Source organism: Staurois parvus, unplaced genomic scaffold, assembly GCF_062004578.1.
Source record: "Staurois parvus isolate SC_StPar_1 unplaced genomic scaffold, SC_StPar_1.0 ptg000458l, whole genome shotgun sequence".
Taxonomy (NCBI): Eukaryota; Metazoa; Chordata; class Amphibia; order Anura; family Ranidae; genus Staurois; species Staurois parvus.
The window spans coordinates 133,688-153,718 of NW_028318254.1; the positions used below are offsets into that span (position 1 = coordinate 133,688).

The 20,031-nt window shown below is 42.2% G+C and overlaps 1 protein-coding gene across 1 annotated transcript in view; it reads left to right on the forward strand.

Moving 5' to 3' along the window:
• The first annotated feature begins 964 nt into the window (after positions 1-964).
• Positions 965-20,031, forward strand: part of LOC149452849 (N-acetylaspartylglutamate synthase A-like) — a 64,895-nt gene continuing 45,828 nt past the window's right edge. The window contains exon 1 of the mRNA XM_089688884.1: positions 965-1,398. Coding sequence (XP_089545010.1) covers positions 1,236-1,398 — 163 coding nt within the window. The 5' untranslated portion in view covers positions 965-1,235. The remainder of the gene's footprint in view (positions 1,399-20,031) is intronic.

The window sequence follows — 20,031 nt, forward strand, 5'->3', positions numbered from 1 at the left end:
GTAGTGATGATCTCCCCCTAGCATTGGTGGTCAGTGGCAGGCTGTAGTGATGATCTCCCCCTAGCATTGGTGGTCAGTGGCAGACTGTAGTGATGATCTCCCCCTAGCATTGGTGGTCAGTGGCAGACTGTAGTGATGATCTCCCCCCAGCATTGGTGGTCAGTGGCAGACTGTAGTGATGATCTCCCTCCAGCATTTGAGGTCAGTGGCAGGCTGTAGTGATGATCTCCCCCCAGCATTGGTGGTCAGTGGCAGACTGTAGTGATGATCTCCCCCCAGCATTGGTGGTCAGTGGCAGACAGTAGTGATGACCTTCCCCCAGTATTGGTGGTCAGTGGCAGACAGTAGTTATGATTTCCCCCTAGCATTGGTGGTCGGTGGTTTACTTACCTGACCACAAGCTCCTGCGTTGCTTCCCCTGTCGGGGTAGGTCCACCTGCCATTCCGTCATTCAGTACCAGGTACACAGACACCCTCCAAGTATTGCAATCCCTCCCCCATCATTACCAGACACCCCACTGCCCCCCTCCTCTGCCCATCTCATTGTGGGGTCATTGCAGAGGAGCGCTCAGCTCTGGTACCCAGCGAGCCTCTCCATCCCCCTCCACTCTCATCCGAGCTCTATGATTGGCTGCCCGCGCAGTCTCAAGACCGCCATCCCTGCAGCCGATTGGCCGCCGCCTTCCCCGAGTCCGCGATTGGCCGCCGCCGCAGCCCGGCTCATCATCAGGAATAACCTTTTCCCTCGTCTGCAGCGCTGGCTTCCCCCGGCTGCAGGTAATCTGCTGATCCCGGTGCTGAGTGCTGGGCGGACGGTGATCCGTGAAGTGCAAACAACTGACAAAGAGCTAGAGCCAGCCAATACACACACAGAGCCTGGGGCTGGGGGGTCACCTCTGTCCCTGCTGCTGGAGTAGGGAGGGGGGGGGGGGGGGGCTGAGATAAATGGGATCTGACATGGATTTTGCAGGGTCCGCCCATATTGATTGCATCAAGGGGTTTGCCCAGTGAATGCTGTATTATGTAGGGGAGTCGATGATCACAGTCCCCTTCTGATGGCGCATGGCTGCTGGAGACTGGTTTAATGCAGCTGATCCTTTATTACAGTGCAAGCAGTTAGCTGCCTGCTGCACCCAGGCCTTCCCAGGTTGGAGGCACCACTGACCTTGTTGTATTTTGCTGCACACTCCTTCTTTTTCTTTTTTTTTTTTTTGTTGCACTTGACTGCTTCCACCATGTGCTCCCAGCTGTGGCTGCTGACAGACAGGAATATCCTGGAGGATTACCCACAGATGCGCATCCTGGAGGCGCTGAGGCAGCGATGTAGAGACCAAGAGGTGGGCTTCAGTCTGGTGTTAATGGATCAGATCGCCCTCACTGTCATTGATGGCAAGCTGGGTAAGACCTGATTTTTTTTTTTTACTAGTTTACTCCCCATCTGCATCCCTGTCATCCTGCCCAGAACACCTTCAACTCACATTCACAGGCAAGTTTGTAGATGAGCAGTCACACTTCAACATCATTTCCAGGGACACTTTTATAATACTGCCTTGGAACACTGAGATGCACAGAGGCAACATCCTTGAATATTAAGCTGAATTATACGTTTTGTAAATTTTAAATGCACTTCTTTAAAAAATACTCAGAAAGGGAACAAAATATAGTCATTGGAGTGGAGCTTTAAAGAAATGAGTTAAAATATATCTAAAAAAAAAAGGGGGGAATTCCCAAAGGCAAACAGTTCTAGGGACAAACCTCTAAGAATTATGGTTGAACTAGGAAATGAGGATAGTTAGTAAACAGGGATAGGTGGAGAATGGGGAATGTTAGGAAATGTGGATATATAAGATATGCATGCTTATAGGAAATGTGAATAGTTAGGAAATGGGGAAAGTTAGGAAATGTGGATATATGTAGATAATGAGGATAGTTGGGAAATGAGGATAGTTAGTAAGTGGGGAAAGTTAGAAAACATGTATATATTTAGATAAGGAGGATATTTGGGAAATGAGGATGGTTAGGAAATGGGAATATACAGGAAATGAGGATGGTTAGGAAATGGGGATAGGTAGAGAATGGGGAATGTTAGGAAATAGGGATATGTAAGAAATGCATACTTATAGGAAATGTGAATAGTTAGGAAATGAGGATATTTAGGAAACGGGGAAAGTTAGGAAACATGGATATATTTAGATAAGGAGGATATCTGGGAAATGAGGATGGCTAGGAAATGGGAATATACAGGAAATGACGATGGTTAGGAAATGGGAATATACATGAAATGAGGATGGCTAGGAAATGGGAATATACAGGAAATGACGATGGTTAGTAAATGGGAATATACAGGAAATGAGGATGGTTAGGAAATGGGAATAGGTAGAGAATGGGGAATGTTAGGAAATGGGGATATATAAGAAATGCATACTTATAGGAAATGTGAATAGTTAGGAAATGGGGAAAGTTAGGAAACATGGATATACTTAGATAATGAGGATAGTTGGGAAATGGGGATATACAGGAAATGAGGATAGGTAGAAAATGAGGATCATCCAGAAATGGGGATACTAGCATATAGAGACAATAACGATAGCTAAGGATTGAGAATAGTTAGGAAATTGGGACAGTTATTGCATAGGGATAGTTAGGGAATTAGCTAAGAAATGATAGTTATCAAATGGAAATAGTTAGGAAATGGGGATAGTTAAGAAATTAGGATGGTTAGGAAACAGGGATAGGTTTGAAAATGGAAATAGTTAGGAAATGGGGATAGTTAAGGAAATATGGTTAGAAAACAGGGATAGGTTGAAAATGGGAACAGTTAGGAAATGTGGAAATATAGGAAATGAGGCTAGTTAGGAAATGGCAAGGAACTCTGTGAAGATGACCTCTAGGAGAGGGATGCACTAGGTGAAACTGCAAATATCAACAGTACTGGTAGAAAGTCTTATATAGAAGGTGTAGTAGATGATTGGAAAGGACTTGCAAATTAAGCGGAAAAATAAACTGCTTTGCACTGCTTGGGTCATCAGTTTGAATCCCAACGACACTAACCGTATAGAGTTTCCATGTTCTCCCTGTGCTTGCATGGGCTTCCTCTAGGTACTCTGATTACCCTCCACACTCCAAAGACATGCTGGTAGCATAATTAGCTCCTGTATAAACTGGCCCCTAGCCAGATGTTAGCTAGGGGTCTTAGATTGTAAGCTCCTTGAGGGCAGGGACTGATGTGAATGTACAAAATATGTAAAGTGCTGCATATATTTTTTGTACTTTAAAAATACCTGTGATAAATCTAAATCCCTTGCTTGATTCAGATTTATTGTTGATGAAACCATTTGTGAAGTATAATAAATATGTGGACTGAATGAATCGTTGGGTCTTTATCTGCAATCAATATTCTAAGCTTAGGTTCTCCACTTTTAACCTTTACAAAACTGTATCCAGATCATCAGAGTCACCCTGTAAGAGAATTTTTATAATGAAAAATAATAATTATTCTGTAGCAAACATAAGGTAAGAAAAGAGCCAGCAAAAGCTATTGGATGTGCTGCAATGTAGCGCTTGTTCCAGGTTAAATGACATAAACAATTACTTTAACAGAAGTGATAACAATGTAGCACTATGTTTCTGTCCTGCCACGAGAAAGCTTAACAGTTTAAAAGCAAACTTAGGTGAGCACCAGAGAATGGAATCGCCAAATTCTCAGCATCTCTCCTGGACTCTGGTAGCGAGATTTCTCCATCTTATTTTGTGTCTCCAGCCCCTCCCACCAGGCCATTATGAAAGTGTCGCCCTTCTGCAGCTAAGCTCTTTTTTTGCTTATTCTACAGTAAAGATAATCCATTTTGGGGAGTGTGAAACCAACATATGGATTTGTGCAGGCTGTACTTGTTGGGCAGGGTCGGGGATATCTTACAACTGTTTGATGTAAGAAGCTCAATGTTTATTCAGCTCACTGATGCATGTTAATAATCTAAAATGTATGTTTTGGGAGGAATTTGCCTTGAAGGGTCAGTCCATTTTATGATTAGTATTTTTATTTTACTTTAATATTGCACCAGTGCTCATTTGTCTCTGGGTTTCTGACATGAAGATCGTAGCACTTGAGATTCCACTTTTACACACCTGCTCCAATTATAACAATGGGATTCCACTCTACATTGTTTAAGAGCCAAACAATATTTGCTGGATCATTCCTTGTGAGATCATAATAGGTGTCAGTCATAGCTCTGTAGACCCTTCATTCATAGCCTTGAGTACCATTCATAGTTCTGTAGAGCATAAATTCATAGCCTTGAGTACCATTCATAGTTCTGTAGAACTACATTCAGAGCCTTGGGTCTCATTCATAGTTCTATAGGCCCTACATTCATAGCTTTGAAGCTTTGAGTACTATTCATAGTTTTGTAGATCCTACATTCCTAGCCTTAGATACTATTCATAGTTCTGGAAACCCTATAATAATAGCCTTAAATACCATTCATAGTCCTGTAAACCCTACATTCATAGCCTTGAGTACCATTCATAGTTCTGTAGACCCTACATTCATAGCCTTGAGTACCATTCATAGTTCTTTAGAGCCTACATTCATAGCCTTGTATAGCATTCATAATTCTCTAGAATCTATATTCATAGCCTTGAGTACCATTCATAGTTCTGAAGAACCTACATTCATAGCCTTGAGTACCATTCATAGTTCTGTAGACCCTGCATTCATAGTCTTGAGTACCTTTCATAGTTCTATAGGCCCTACATTCATAGCCTTTGGTCTCATTCATAGTTCTATAGACCCTACTTTCAGAGTCCTGAGTACCATTTATAGTTCTGTAAACCCTGCATTTAGAGCCTTGAGTACCATTCATAAATCTGTAGACCCTATATTCATAGACTTGGGTCTCATTCATAGTTCTCTAGACCCTACATTCAGAGCTTGGAGTACCCATCATAGTTCTGTAGAACCTACATTCACAGCCTCGGGTACCATATGTAGTTTTGTAAAACCTAAATTCATAGCCTTGTATACCATTCATAGTTCTGTGGGTCTTAACCCAACATGGCAGTTGTCACCTTACCAAGCCTTGCTGATGGAAAAGTTGAAAATAAGCATTTATTGTTTATGGCAATTTGATGAGGTCAGCAAAAGGGGGATCATTTGTGGTTTTAATTTAAAAATATACCTCTCCTTGAAGAAATGCTATCATTGAATCAAGCTCAAGTGAATGTTACAATGTGCTTTATACTTACCTCTTTTCTTCAGTTGAGAGATCCTTGTCCTTCATAGGAAATGTATGCCCTCGGTGCTCCCCACTACAGCCACTAAGAAGTAGTGTGTAGCCATACAGAAGTCTATAGGGATGTCTACTGTAGTACTGTAGTGGGCCAACTGCAGAATAAAGCACAAGGGGTAGGTGTGGCCCAGCACTGCAGCATTCAAGATTTATGGATCCACTACATAGAGGTAAGTGTAAAGCACATCTCATAACCCTGGCTCACTGATCTAGCATTCTTCTTTAATAGGAGACTGTGCCTTGTCCATGCAGGACAAACAGATTCACTTTGATGCTGCATGCTGCAGGTTTTTTACCTTAATGTCGAAAATACATTAAGGTAATAAACCTTCTGCCTTTAGAAACACTTTAAAGCTGATATCCAGAGAAATAGCCAAATATACGTATGTTAAAATACATGTTTTATCTACAAAGGATTTGTATTCCTGTTCATCTAGTTCTGTGATTTACACAGCTCTGCCAGATAGCAAGGGCAGCCTGCAGACCTGACTTTCTTTTAACTGCAGTTAAGCAATGCAGCTTGGTCTTCTCTCCACCCCCAGTCTGTGATTGGACAATGAGGGAACAACAGTACACTGAAAAAGCCATCCTTTTTTTCTCTCCTCCTGGCCCTGTCAGCATACAGTATTTTCTTGTAAACTACCAGAGTCCTTTCCCTTCCTCTCACAGAGTTATTCTGTAAAGATTATTACAGGAATGTAATGCCAAGTCAGATTCAGGTCCTTACGCTAGTAGAGTTTAAAATATTTGTTTTACTGAATAATATTATAACTGCATGAATCTGTGTTTTCTGTTTATCTCCCTGGAGTTCAACTTATGGCCCCATTCATACCTGAGCAACACTGCCATGTTGCGGTTTTTTTTTGCTAGTTTTTGCATGTTTTTGGAGCAGAACCATTCATTTTGAATGGGCCTCCCTCTGCTCCAAAAACAAGTCAAAGAAGAATGCGTTTGGGGTGCTATTAGGAAATAATTGTTTTGCCATAATTGCCATGCAGCTTTCTGCACCCGAAAACATGCCACATTTTCCAAGGCCTGGGGGTGCCTTTAACAATTAATGGTATTCCTTTGTGTCTGCTGAAGAGCACTGTAGCTTGACTGGAGGTGGGGAAACAAATGCAATTATGCACAGTTTCCTGACCCACACAACTGTGAACCTAATGTACATAATCCTATCAACCAGGGTTAATGTTTCCAAACATTGTTTCTGTGTATAGATTGTGCATGTATATGTACACTGGGCCATTTAATTATTTGCTGGTTATACATGCAGGCACTGTGCATCATTGTGATGGGTATAGAGCAGCACCTTGTAACAAAAGATTGTCTCCTTTCAGGGTTTATCTGAGCAGTTTATTAAAGATAATAGGTAACATGTATACCCAACACTTTTTAGGGGAGAAATTGCTTCCCCCTTCTTCAGGGCTGAATATCTTGATGAATTTCAAACAGTGATGAGACTTAAACTGAGCATCTGTGTCTTCTCTCAAAGCACACCAGTAAAGCAACAACACATAAGTTGTCATTCTTGACTTTTTATAGGTGCAGGGCCTGGGCCACTTGTCACTGTTCTGGCTTTCCTTCATAGTAAGCTACTGATCTGAAAGAAACATGTAGCCAAGGAAATCTTAAAAGATCGGAACTCCTACTAAGCATGCTTAGTAGGACAGTGCTCTATGAGGTTGTGCAACAAAGGTCAACACTACAGGCCCAGAGTCTTCACCTATGCTTAATTTATGTAACAGGTTCACTTAAAGCCCAATACCAAGATATTAGGAACCCCCCTTCAGCTAAACGCTAGTCAGGGGTGCTGGGTTGGGCTGTGCCCCCCCAGGTCTCTGATAGTGCATCCATCGATCCCTGGGTCAATCTGATGCAGACAGTTGATATGAGGGGGCACTCTGATGGGGAAATCCATGTAAGAGGGAACTGCGATAGGGACACCTGATGTAAGGGAATAATGGATCATTGTTCATAATGGGCCCAGGGCTCATTGTCTGCAAGATGTTACCAGGTTGCAACTCTCATTATTGCCATACCAGGGGATAGAAGGAACAGGGTGCATACAATAAAGAGACTGGAGAAGAGCACTATGACTGGTCAGGGTGTAGGCTGAGGTAGAGGCGGGCAGAGACCAACAATAGTCAGTTTTCATGCAGGGGTTAAGGCAGGCAACAGGCATGACTAACCAGAAAAGAGCCACCAGCAAAGACAGTAAAAATTCTGAATGAATCCTCTGCACACTACTATACACCCTTTCTACCAAACTTTGCACAAAAACAGGGATTGTTTGTTCAAATACATTGCAATGCTTGTTTAAGCTGGGCAACTGTAGCAAAGTAATCCATCTCTGGTCAGTCCCTACTCTGCTCTGCAAAATGCAAATACTCCAAAGGATTTAGTGCCAATATGGGCATATAGACAGAGGTTGTATAAGAGCTACAAGGTTCAGGTCTGGTCACTGAGCTGCACTGTGAAAGAAATAAGATATGCCTATGCTCAAATCCCCATAGTTTATACACATACTCAGGGCCGGTGCTTTCACTAGGCAAACTAGGCAGCCAACTAGGGCACACTGCCACCTAGGGGTGCCTGGGCGCAGTACAAGCCATCACTCTCTCTCTGTGGCCTATGGACCTCTTGTTTGAATTCTTCATTACTCTGCAGAGTCCCCCTCTCCTTATACATAGGGAATGATGGTATTTTTACTCTGCACAATTGTCTCACAGCCTGTCCACACACATGACCATTTAGTACACGCACACACACACACATATATATATATATTTATATATATATATATCAGTATTCCATGTAGCAGTGACGTGTCAGCTTCCCCTAGGGTGGGAAGTGATGACATTAGCCCAGGTCACTAGGTGGTCAGCAGTCTCTGATCGGAGGATTGGTCCGTACATCTCCAGTACACACACTGGAACACACGATCCTCCAGCTGTAACAGGGAGACGGCATGTCTAGGGCTGGCTCTGCCTTCTTCTACACAGCTGGAGCCAATCAATAGGTGGGGGGTGCTCTGGTTGCAGGGTTAACCCTTTGTGAGTAGGATGATTGGGGCCCGATGTGTATGAGAGGGAAGTGGTGTAGTGCTGGGAGGCCATCTGTCCTCACTGAAAGCCGCAGCCTGGACTCCACACCCCAGCAGGATCTATCAGAGGTGAGCCAAGCCTAGGAGGATGGCGGGTCATGGAGGTGACAAGAGGAGGAGAGGTCAGACAATGGTCGGGGTGAGGAGAGCTGGTGCTGATTGATCATGTGGGATGCCGCCAGATCATGAATGATCCTTCAGCTGAAGGGAGGAAGAAAGGACAGAGGGAGATGCTGGGTGTCTGGGGCCAGTGTAGCAGCTGAGCTGCAGTGCCTTCCAGTGTTCCTCTCAGACTCAGTCCCTTACTGCAAGCTAGCTACTGATCACTGTGGAGTTTTGTTATACTGTCTCCAATTTTTTTTTTTTGTTTCTCTGTCTGCACTTATTTTTGCAAATTAAAAGAAATGTAGCAGTTTCATATTTTGTTGATTTAATATTTTCTACTGTTTTAAAAAAATATATATATTTTTTATGGGGAGGGTGGGGGGCGAAAGTAGCTGGTCTTGCCTAGGGTGCAAAATAGTCTAGCAGTGACCCTGCACATACTGTATATAATCCACCAGGTTCTAAAGGGGTGTGACCACATGTTATCAGAAAAAATTCTGGATGAACCCTCTGCACACTGCTATACATGCTTTGTAGCAAATATTGCACAAAAATGGATATTTAGTTTGCATACATTGCAAATGTTTAAGCTGGCCGACTGCATCAAAGTAATACCTCTCTGGCCAGTCCCTACTCTACTCTGCAAAATACGTACTGTACTTGCCTTTGGCATTCTTCAGTAGATAAGGCTGGCAACAAGGATTGAGCAAAGAAAAAAAAAAAAAAATACTGGTTGTACAGAAGTACAGGCGTTAATTGAGAAATCGACTTCTGTACAGCCAGTCTGCCTACAGATGAATCGAAAATCAGCTAGTCGCTGCTGAACCAGTTAAGTTTCAATCCATCTATGGCCGACTTAAATCTGTAAGAATTCAGCTATTAGGAATAGTCCTATGGTCTACAAAAGAGAAATTGTGATGCCTCCTCGGTGCAATTTCTTCAGCTGTGTTGACATCAGTCCATTCCATCTTCTAATGCAGTGGTCTCCAAACTGCGGCCCTAGGGCAGGATGTGGCCCTTTGCTTGCCTTTATCTGGCCCTTAGGCACTGCTCCTCCCATTGATACAAGACACTGTTCTACCAACTGACACCAACAACGAGGCACCATTTCCCTCTTTGACAGCAGTAATGGGGCACTCTTCCTCCCAATGATAGGACACTCTTCCTCCCTCTAATATCAAATGTGGCAATGTTTACTCCCACTGATGCCAGGATTATTTCCACTCCTGCTGGCCACGGTCCAGCCCCCCTAAAGTTTGAAGGACAATAAACAGGCCCTTTGTTTAGAAAGTATAGAGAGCCTGTTCTAATGCATCAGTGACAGGAGGGAATACACTGGTGTAGAATCCCAGCCATGTCTATTATGTTAGCATGCATTGTTTTTGTTGTCTTTAAAACATTCTGTTCTTTTCTATGGGAGCTTTGGAATTCAGGGCATTAATTCCTCGACCAGAAAATGACACAATGTACCAATCAAATTTCAAGTGGAACAATGTCTTCTAGATACACATAGTTTGAATAGTGATACATGTACGTATCTGAGCTTACTACTGATGCTGGAATTTGTATGAAATGTCTTTAAAAGGAAATAACATTTATTATAATATAAAAAATCATTCAGGCCCTATCTACCACACTGTCATATATACAGTATATGTAATTTAAAATATACCTAAAGACAAAGCTTTTTTTTTTATTAGATAGTGTGGAGAGGGATTACAACACCTGCTAGCTTTTCATTGCTGTCTGTGCCCCTGTTAGATAGATTCACCCTATCTTTTTACCCTGGAGACCATTGTCATTGAGAGTGAAAAACAATACCAAATTTTGAGATGACAACAGAACAGGAATAAAGGGGAAATCTTCAAATGGGGACACTGGTTCTGGTGACAGCCAGGGATTCCCTCACCGTGGGGGGATTTCCTCTGACTTCCTGTTTTGGCTATGGGACAAGAAGTGAAGAGAAATCTCCCTGATGCGATACAGATGGAAAAACAACAACGACCTGACAGTCATTACCCTCCCTTACTCTATCCAAAATAAAAAAAGTTTTAGTCTTTAGTACTAATTTAAAGTGGAACTAAACTCTCAATCATCATCAACTATTTTTAATCATTATGCAGATAGCATTAGTAAATAGATAGCAAGTTATATTAAATACATACTATATTGTTTACATCTCCAGTACCAGAATTCAGGAGGTGTAAATTATCCCACAATGAACCAACAACCAGAGCAAACTTCTGCCATTGCTAGGTCATTTCCAGAAAGTTCCCAGGTATCTCCCTTACGCCTCCAGCTCATGACCCCTGGTAAAGTGAACAGGTGGAACAAGGGCACAGAGTAGCAAGAGTGCCTAAGGCTCCGTTCACACTTGACTTGTCATGTGGCTTTGGACACATAAAGTCACATGACAAAGAGCAGCCTAGTGTTTTCAATGGCACCTGCTCAGATCTATGCAACTTAAAATCTCAGAGACTTTGAAAAGGTTCCTGAACTACTTTGATGTAACTTTGATGTGACTTGAGTGCCAGTGAGTGTAAAGTCGCATCAAAGTCTCACTGGAAATCGTGTGATTTTGGAGTCACACAAGTGTGAGAAGAACGTTGTAGTTCTTACCAAATGCTAGTACAAGAAGAAAGATGTGCTTGGACTGGTCAGAGCTGTGTAGCTTCGCCTCAGGAGATGACGAACAGGAGACTGGAAATAGGAATACAAAACGGGAACACAGGATCAGCGGACATGTGGTAGAGTGATATGTTGGCTGTGGCCTCAGGCAGGTGTGTAGGTAGGAGTGTCACCTGAAACTCAGAGCTGGTGTGAAGTCAGGCAAGAGGGTTGAGAAGTGCTAGCAGAAGCAAGTCGGGGGTTCAGGCCGGAGTCAGTAATGGACAATCAGGGCAGGAACAGAAGTGAGTAGAAGCTTAGTCCAGGTGCAAGCTGGGGTTGGCACAGGCAGATATCAGGAGCAGGTCAAGGCAAGCCAGGCCGGTGACAGGTAGTCAGGCACGAAGTCACAGAACGCAAATAACCATATAGACAAGACCACACTGGCTATCTGCAGCTGACTAGTTTAACCACTTGCTGCCCAAGGACATATTTGTGCATCCTTGAATTTAAGTGGTTATACCAAGACCATGGTGGCAGCTGCAGCCATGACCCTGTTATCAGTCTTTTCAGCTGGCACTGCTGAATAAAGTAAAAATGATCCAATCGGCTAATTAGCCACTGAATCGCTTTTACAGATGGAAGGAGGGGGTCCCCGCTGCCTTCCTGGGCTCTCCTGTCCCACTGGGAAGCCCATAACTGAAACTGGTGGTTCTGGCAACTGACCATAGAGATGACCAAAGACCAGAACATCCCTGATCATCTCTATATCTCATCTATATGTTAGGTATCTATTTACTCAGCATAACATCATCTTTTATATTTTCACAATCAGTGTATTTTCTCAAAAAATTGTGTTTGAAAAAGCACTGCTCAAATACCATGTAACATAAAAAAAATGCAACACCCACCATTTTATTCTCTAGGGCCCATGCTTAAAAAATATATATAACGTTTGGGGGTTCTAGGTAATTTTCGAAGCTGATTTTACATCTATATGAGAAATGTCAGAATAGGCTTGGGAAGTGGTTAAATAGCTGATTGCCTCCAGTATTAGAAACAAACACATGCTTGCACACATTTTCACCATTCTGTGTATTGGCATGAACTTCCTGACATCACCCAAAGCAGATTTCTGCAGTGCCCAGTATCAGCAGGAATAACCAGGACTCATCCAGCTTTGATCATTCACTTTAGATAACATCTGCCACCTGTGTTGTGTGAAGCTCTCCATCCTGACCATCCAACTGATCCTCATGTGTCTTGCTTCACCATTCTTCCTCCTTGGGAGATGACAGAGTTGCCAATTCCCAGCCTGGGCCTGGCCTTTATTAAGGCTTTTATGTCACACAAGACACTCAAAATTAATGACAATAAATAATAGAAGAGCTTTCACTATCTCTGCTAGCTGTGACAAGTACCATGTACTTTCACACATGAACTTTCTTGCAGCATTCATATATTGCTGTAAAATAAAATCTTCTCCATTGTGGCATACACCTCATAAAGTTGGACTCCATGCAGAAGAAAAGGGTAGTATTTAGATGTAATATGGATACTGTTGCTGATCAGGTCTTCTTTTTGGCTTTAGTTGTTCCTGTGCTCCATAAAATGAAAGACAATTTACCTATATTGTACATTCACATCAGTACCTGCCCTCAAGGAGCTTACAATCTAAGCTACTTATTTAGATAGGAGACAATTAACCTACCAGCATGTCTTTGGAGTGTGGGAGGAAACCAGAGTACCCAGAGGAAACCCATACAAGCACAGAGAAAACATGAAAACTCCATGCAGGTAATGTCATTTTTGGATTTGGTGTGCAGGGCAGGTTTTCACTTATCACTCACACAGGCAGGTTTAAAAGTTCCGTGTCCAGGGCTGAGACAAGGGGGGGGGGGGCATGTGCCCCAGGCACAGTAGCTGCATGCCCAAGGTGCCCATGTTTGCCAGGAAGGGGGGGGGGGGGCAGGATATGAAAGAATGTCTGCCTTGGGTGGCATCCACCCCGGCACGGCCCTGGCTACCGTTGTCCCCCTGATCACCCATCCGCCCACAGAGAAGATACAAAGGGATAAATGAAAACCTCACCAGCACGCCACATTCATATCTGCTTGTCAGTGCTCACTAAGAAGGCACTATTGTAACGAGCGATACTGAATAAGTTGAATAAAAAAATTTAAGAAACAGTGTAAAAAAATCATTTAAAAAATTTAAATAATTAAATAATATTTGTAAAGCGCCCCTGTTCTCCCTACCCACAAGCAAATGCGAACACGCACATAGGTCCCGCACACATATGTAAATGGTGATTGCACCACACATGTGAGATATCACTGTGAAGGTCAGAGTGAGAGCAATAATTCTAGCACCAAAGCTCAAGTTCTCCTATAAACTGTTAACTGGGAAAGTCTTTTAAATCATTGCCTATGGAGATTTTTAGGTACTGTAGGCGTGCAAAATTTTAAATCTTGACATGTTTGGTATCTATTTACTCAACACAACCTCAACTTTTATATTTTACAAAAAATGTGTGTATTATATTGAGTTTGTTTGTGATAAAATACATTTAAGTGTGAAATTTTTCATTTGATAAATGACTGCGCAAATATTGTGTATTGTGTTCCCCAGGATCTTTGCTTTCAGAAAATATATAATGTTTTTTGGGTTCTAAGTAAATGTCTAACACAAAAATGCAGATATTTACAAATATGTGAAAAATTTTAAAAACTGCCCTGAGCAGCAAAAATTCTAAGCGCTCCTGTCCCCCCCCCCCCCATGCCAATGCGAATGTGCACATGGTCCCGCATGCACATGGTAATGGTGATCACACCACACATGTGAGGCATGTCAGAACATGAATGTCAGAGTGAGAGTAAAAATTCTTGCACCAGAGCTCATGTTGAGCTCTAAACTGGTAACCTGTAAAGGCTTTTAAAGAATCGTCTATGAAGATTTTTATGTATTGTAGTTTGTCGCCATTTCACGGATGGGTGTGCCAAATTTTAAAATCTTGACAATTGGTATCAATTTATTTGGCACAACATCATCTTTTATATTTTAAAAAAAAGTTGGGCATTATATTGTGTTTGTAGACAGAAATGCAGAAAGTTTGCATTTGATAAGTGGCTGTAAAAATATCATGCAACATAAAAAATTAAAAAATTGCAACATAAAAAATTACAACAACTACTATTTTATTCTCCAAGGCCTCTGCCTTCAAAAAGTATATAATGTTTGGGGGTTCTAAGTAAATGTCTAGTACAAAGTGCTGATTTTTACATATACTACAGTGTGTGAATAATTTCAAAATTGCCCTGGGCAGCAAGCTGTTAAAAGTTGTTAGGGTTCTCTTGTATCAGTAATGCCACCAAGTAAATAATATGCATTGCTTCTAAAAAACAGCCTGTGTTTGTTAAAGCGGAGTTCCACCCAAAACGGAAGTTCCGCTTTAAAGATTTCCCCCCCCCCTCTCCATTAAGGATTGGCACCTATGGTGAGCTGGGGGGGAGCGGGTACCCGAAATTGACAGGTACCCGCTCCCACTTCCGCCGCGATTGCCTAGGTGATCGGAAGTGGAAGTTGTCCTCCTACCCTCCCTCCCCGAAATCTTGTGCGACACGTGACAGGTCCCAGAAGACGACAGGACCATTCAGGAAGCGCAGAGCTACTCGCGCATGCGCAGTGGGCACCCGGCTGTGAAGCTGCAAGCTGTCACAGCTGGGTGCCCACACTGAAGATGCCAGCGCCTGGAATACAGGACGGCCGGTGAAACGGGCTGCGATGGACACACCGCGGGATCGTGGAACAGGTGAATGGCTGTTTTTTAAAGGTCAGCAGCTACAGTTTTTGTAGCTGCTGACTTTTATTTTTTTACAGAGTGAGTGGAACTCCGCTTTAAGATGGAAGAGTGGACTTTGTAACACATTTTTAGGACAAAAGACATTAGTTAAATCACATGACCTACAGTATAATGACCACCTTACAGCTGCTGTAAAATAACATCTACAGGAAAAAGCAACACAAACCTGGTAATAATATTCACAGCACACACATTCAACACAATTAAATTGAAGGAAAGATTATTTGTACAAAAAGATTAGACTCTTAGATTTGAGTCAGAGGTCACACAATGTAGACAGTTTATGGTCTGTCTATGTTTAGAGATATTTTACATATCTTGTTAAGTACACTACACAGAATAACATACAAACCGAAATGACCCCTACAGGGTATATAGCCTCCTGTACGTACAGTATACACTGGAGGTTCCTCAGTGTCACTGTGGATTAGCTTTAAGTATGCTGCGCAGTCATCCCGCACATTGAACTGACAAGTTGCTGCTCAAAGATACATCTAAGCTGCAATGTTTTAAAGTTTTAATGATTTTGCTTGTTCAGTGTTCTTGCATTGATTCCATATGTAAGACAAATGATGTATAATTCATAGACTGATGAGCATTTATATAAAATGCTCTCCTGCAGGTGAGATTACATCATCATGACTGTAACACAATGGCATGTCCACGTTCATTGAGAGGCTTCTGCAGGGGTGTATTTACCACAAGGCAAACAAGACATTTTCCTATGGTGGCATTTTTCAGGGGGGCAGCAGCATTTTTCAGGTGGGCAGAAGGAATGAAAGAAGGGACACATGCAGAACGGGGACCAGGTGGGATCTGAGAGAGGCTGCAGGCTGCTTGACGGTGTATGCAGAGCCCAACTCTTTTTCCTGGGGATGTCCAGAGCTGTGAAGGTGAGTGTCTTATCTCTTGCCAGGGTGTGGGGGGGGTGGGTTGCCAGTGTATGAGGGACGGGGGAAGTGGAAGGCTGTCTTGGGTGGAGGTGGGGGCTGGAGTGTTGTTGGTCAATATCAGGATCTCTTCCTGTGGGAGGGGGTAGTTGGTCGGTGTAAGGGTCCATGGGGGGGGGCAATTTTTGCGTTGCCTAGGGCAGTATGAAACCTAAATACACCACTGAGCTTCTGACTACTCTCCCTTTACATCAGGGGTTTACAAAAGGTTCACCAAGATTAAACATAAAATTGGGGGTGGATGCTTAAGGGCCACATTTAAAGACAGCTAGACACTCTTTGAGCACACTTGCTGCCCTCCCCACTGCCCATTATTGGTACCCTCTTGGAAATAGAAGGGCCCACAGGCACTAGTTTGACTGCTGCAGAATATTTGTTCACAGGAACATAATGACTGTGTAAACATGTGATTCTCACATTCACAGCTTACAGTAATACACATTTGTTAAAAGATGACAGATCTATTGCCTAACTCCTGTATAGTAACTCTACCACTGTTTGTCAAGCTTACGGTATCTAGCAAGTGATAGACATTTGAAGTGTTCTACAACCTAAGAAATAATTGAGAAATCCATTAATTCGATCCATTAAGTAGTATGATTTAATCAACTGCAACTGCGCTTGTTCTATCATTTTCAAACACAATTTTTTACATTCCCAAAAAACAACATTGTAATTCACTAGCTATCTGGAAAGTAATCTCTGGTCTCATGAACTCTTCTACAGCTTAAAAACATTTGCAGCCCCGTGAACTTTTATATAACCTGAAAATTGACAATCCCATCAAGTGTTCTAGAATCTAGAAAGTGACAGTCCCATGAGCTGTTCTATAACTTAAAAAAATTACAGTCACATGAGCTTTTCTAAAACCTGGAATTTGACAGCCATCATGTGTTTAAAAATCTGGAAAGTGACAGTCCTGTGAACTGGCCTAAAATCTGGAAACGGACAGTTCAATTAATTGTTCTAGAATCTGGAAAGTTTCAATATTTTTTATTGGAAATTTCCATTTAAAAAAAGGGCACAGGCCATAACAGGCATAATGGCATTGGACAAAAAGGAAAGCAAGTGATAGTCTGCAAGGCAGTCAAAGTGTGCTACTGATAAACAAATAAGAACAACAAAAATGATATGTAGTCACAATTTTGCATAATCCAACACATGGACGCAGAACAGCGCATGCATAACATATAATGAAGCAAAAGTGAAATGTAAAATGCTACTGCACTCCAGTTGAGGGGAACAACTCCCAAGCAGAAAAAAAGTGCCCACTAAGGCTCAGAAAGCTTGAATGACCTTGTAACCACCAACTAGATGGATGGTTAACATCTTGCAGAAGACGTGTAGAAACACCAACAGAGCAGAAAAGAACAGGAAAGAGAAGAAAAGCAAGTGAAGAAAGAAGAAGGGGGTAAGGGGGGGATGAAAAAGGGGAAGAGAGCTGTAGCCAAGGGGATTGAAGTTAGTTTATCCATGGAGTGCAAACTCTTTCGAATTGCAGTGAGGTATCTCATAGAATGTTAACCAACTTTTCATTGGTCATGATCCAGGTAAGTTTACGCTTTATCACCGACAAGTCAACTCTGTTTTTTCTCCAAGCGGCTGCAATGGCTATCCTATCTAAAGTAAATCTGAGTGTATTTGGGCACCTCTGCTACAGGTTAATTAAGTAAGGCTACTTTGGGATCCTTTACAAGGTATACCATGGTAGCCAAGTATGTTGGGCGTGAACTTGTATCCAGAAACACTTGATGTTACTACAGGACCACCATGTGTGAAACAATTTAGCCACACCCATGAACTGTTCTACAACCTACAACATTTACAATCCCATGAACTTTTCTAAAACCTGGAATTTCACAATCTCATCAAGCGTTTGAGAATCTAGAAAGTGACAGTCCCATGAACTGTTTGACAGCTTAAAAAATGTACAGTCCCATGAACCTGGAAATTGGCAAACACATCAAATGTTTTAGAATCTACAAATTTTAGTTTCATGAACTGTTCTAAAACCTGGAAATTGACAGTCCCATCAAGTGTTCTAAAACCTGGAGATTGACAGTCCCATCAGGTGTTCTAAAACCTGGAAATTGACAGTCCCATCAGGTGTTCTAAAACCTGGAAATTAACAGGTCCATAAAGTATTCTAAAATCTGGAAAGTGATGGTCCCCATAAATTATTCTATGATTTTAAAAAACTTTACAGTCCCGGGAACTTTTCAAAACTCTGGAAATTGATAATCACATCAAGTAATTGATAATCTGCAAAGTGACGGTTCATGAACTGTTCTCTAACTTAAAGTTTTACTAAACCCAGGACCCTGTATTCACTATATCTGTCTCCCACAGGACACACAACATGGAAGTACAATTATTTTAGTAAATATTAACTGCTAAATACATTTTCTCATCAGCAGTTAGAGCAGTCTTGTGACTTTTATCAGTGTCCGGCAGATAACTGGTTAAAGCTTGTAGGAGGAGTCTTCTTTTTTATCTAGGAGGATGCAGAACCCCTGACCTCTTTCTGGACAGTGCTGATTGGCCCTGTGCTGGTCACATGTAGTCTCCCAAGATAAAAAAAACTCTCTAGCAATACCTATCAAACTGAGCATGTGCAGAATTACTCCACACGATATGTCTTACCAGGACAGGGGGGCATTGGAAGACGGGGAGGAGCAGAGAAGTCAGGATCAAACAGCATTTTTAAACAACACAGAGGATTAACCCCTTAGGTTCCACAGTGAGTATAACAAGCATGCTGTACTGCATATGCTGATTTTACTGTTGTGGGTTTAGTAACAATTTAATAAATGTACAATCCCATGAAAGTTTCTAAAACCTGGAAATTAATAGTCCTATCAAGTGCTCTAGAATCTGAAAAATTACAGTCCCATTAACTACTGGTTATCACAACTACACCTGTCCTATAGTTTTCAAACATAATTATTAACATTACTGAACAGGACCATTACAACTGGTTAACTACTCCTAGTTATACAAAGACCTGGATAAATGAAAACGTTTATAGATAGTCCCATTTACTTTTGTACCTCCTGCAAGGTGACAATCCAGTGAAATGTCCTTCAACTTGAAAAGTGACAGCCCCATGAAGTGTTCTACAATTTAAAAAAACAAACAAACAAACCATGAACTTATTAGTCTTGTGAACTGATCTAGAATCTGGAAAGTGACAGTCCTATGATCCTGGAGATTAACTGCCCCATACACTGCAAGGCCCACCTAGCGTTTTTTTTACAGTTTTGACTTCTCTATTGATGTGGGTGGGTGGGAAGTCTGGCAGCATGGATAAATACAGTTGAGCATCTGGAACGCTGTATATTTGCACCCCTCACACTTGGCTGCACATAAGTTCATCTTGAAAGGGAATCCTCCCCCTTGAATAGGATCACCATAACTCCACCAATATGCAGCGCTTGCTGTAATTGACTCTCCTACAACACATACATTCACTTTCATTGCCACTGCTCTGTGCAGTGTACACTTGTCCTTAAAAGTTATATACCGTATTTTCCGGCGTATAAGACGACCCCCTACTTTTCCTGTTAAAATATAGGGTTTGGGCTATACTCGCCGTATAAGACTACCCCTTTTCCAACGCACACCAAATAAAAATTAAAAAACATCAGATTTGATTTCAATATGGTATGGTATTTCAGTATGGTATTCCAATGATGGGGTGCTATTCCTCCCACTGACACCAATGATGGGGCACGATTCCTCCCACTGATACCAATGATGGGACACTATTCCTCCACTGACACCAATGATGGTGCCCCATCATTAGTGTCAGTGTGTGAGGAATAGTGTCCCATCATTAGTGTCAGTGGGAGGAATAGTGCCCCATCATTGGTGTCAGTGGGAGGAATAGTGCCCCATCATTGGTGTCAGTGGGAGGAATAGTGCCCCATCATTGGTATCAGTGGCAGGAATTGCGCCCCATCATTGGTATCAGTGGCAGGAATAGTGCCCCATCATTGGTATCAGTGGCAGGAATAGTGCCCCATCATTGGTATCAGTGGCGAAAATAGTGCCCCATCTTTGGTATCAGTGGCAGGAATAGTGCCCCATCATAGGTATCAGTGGGGGGAATAGTGC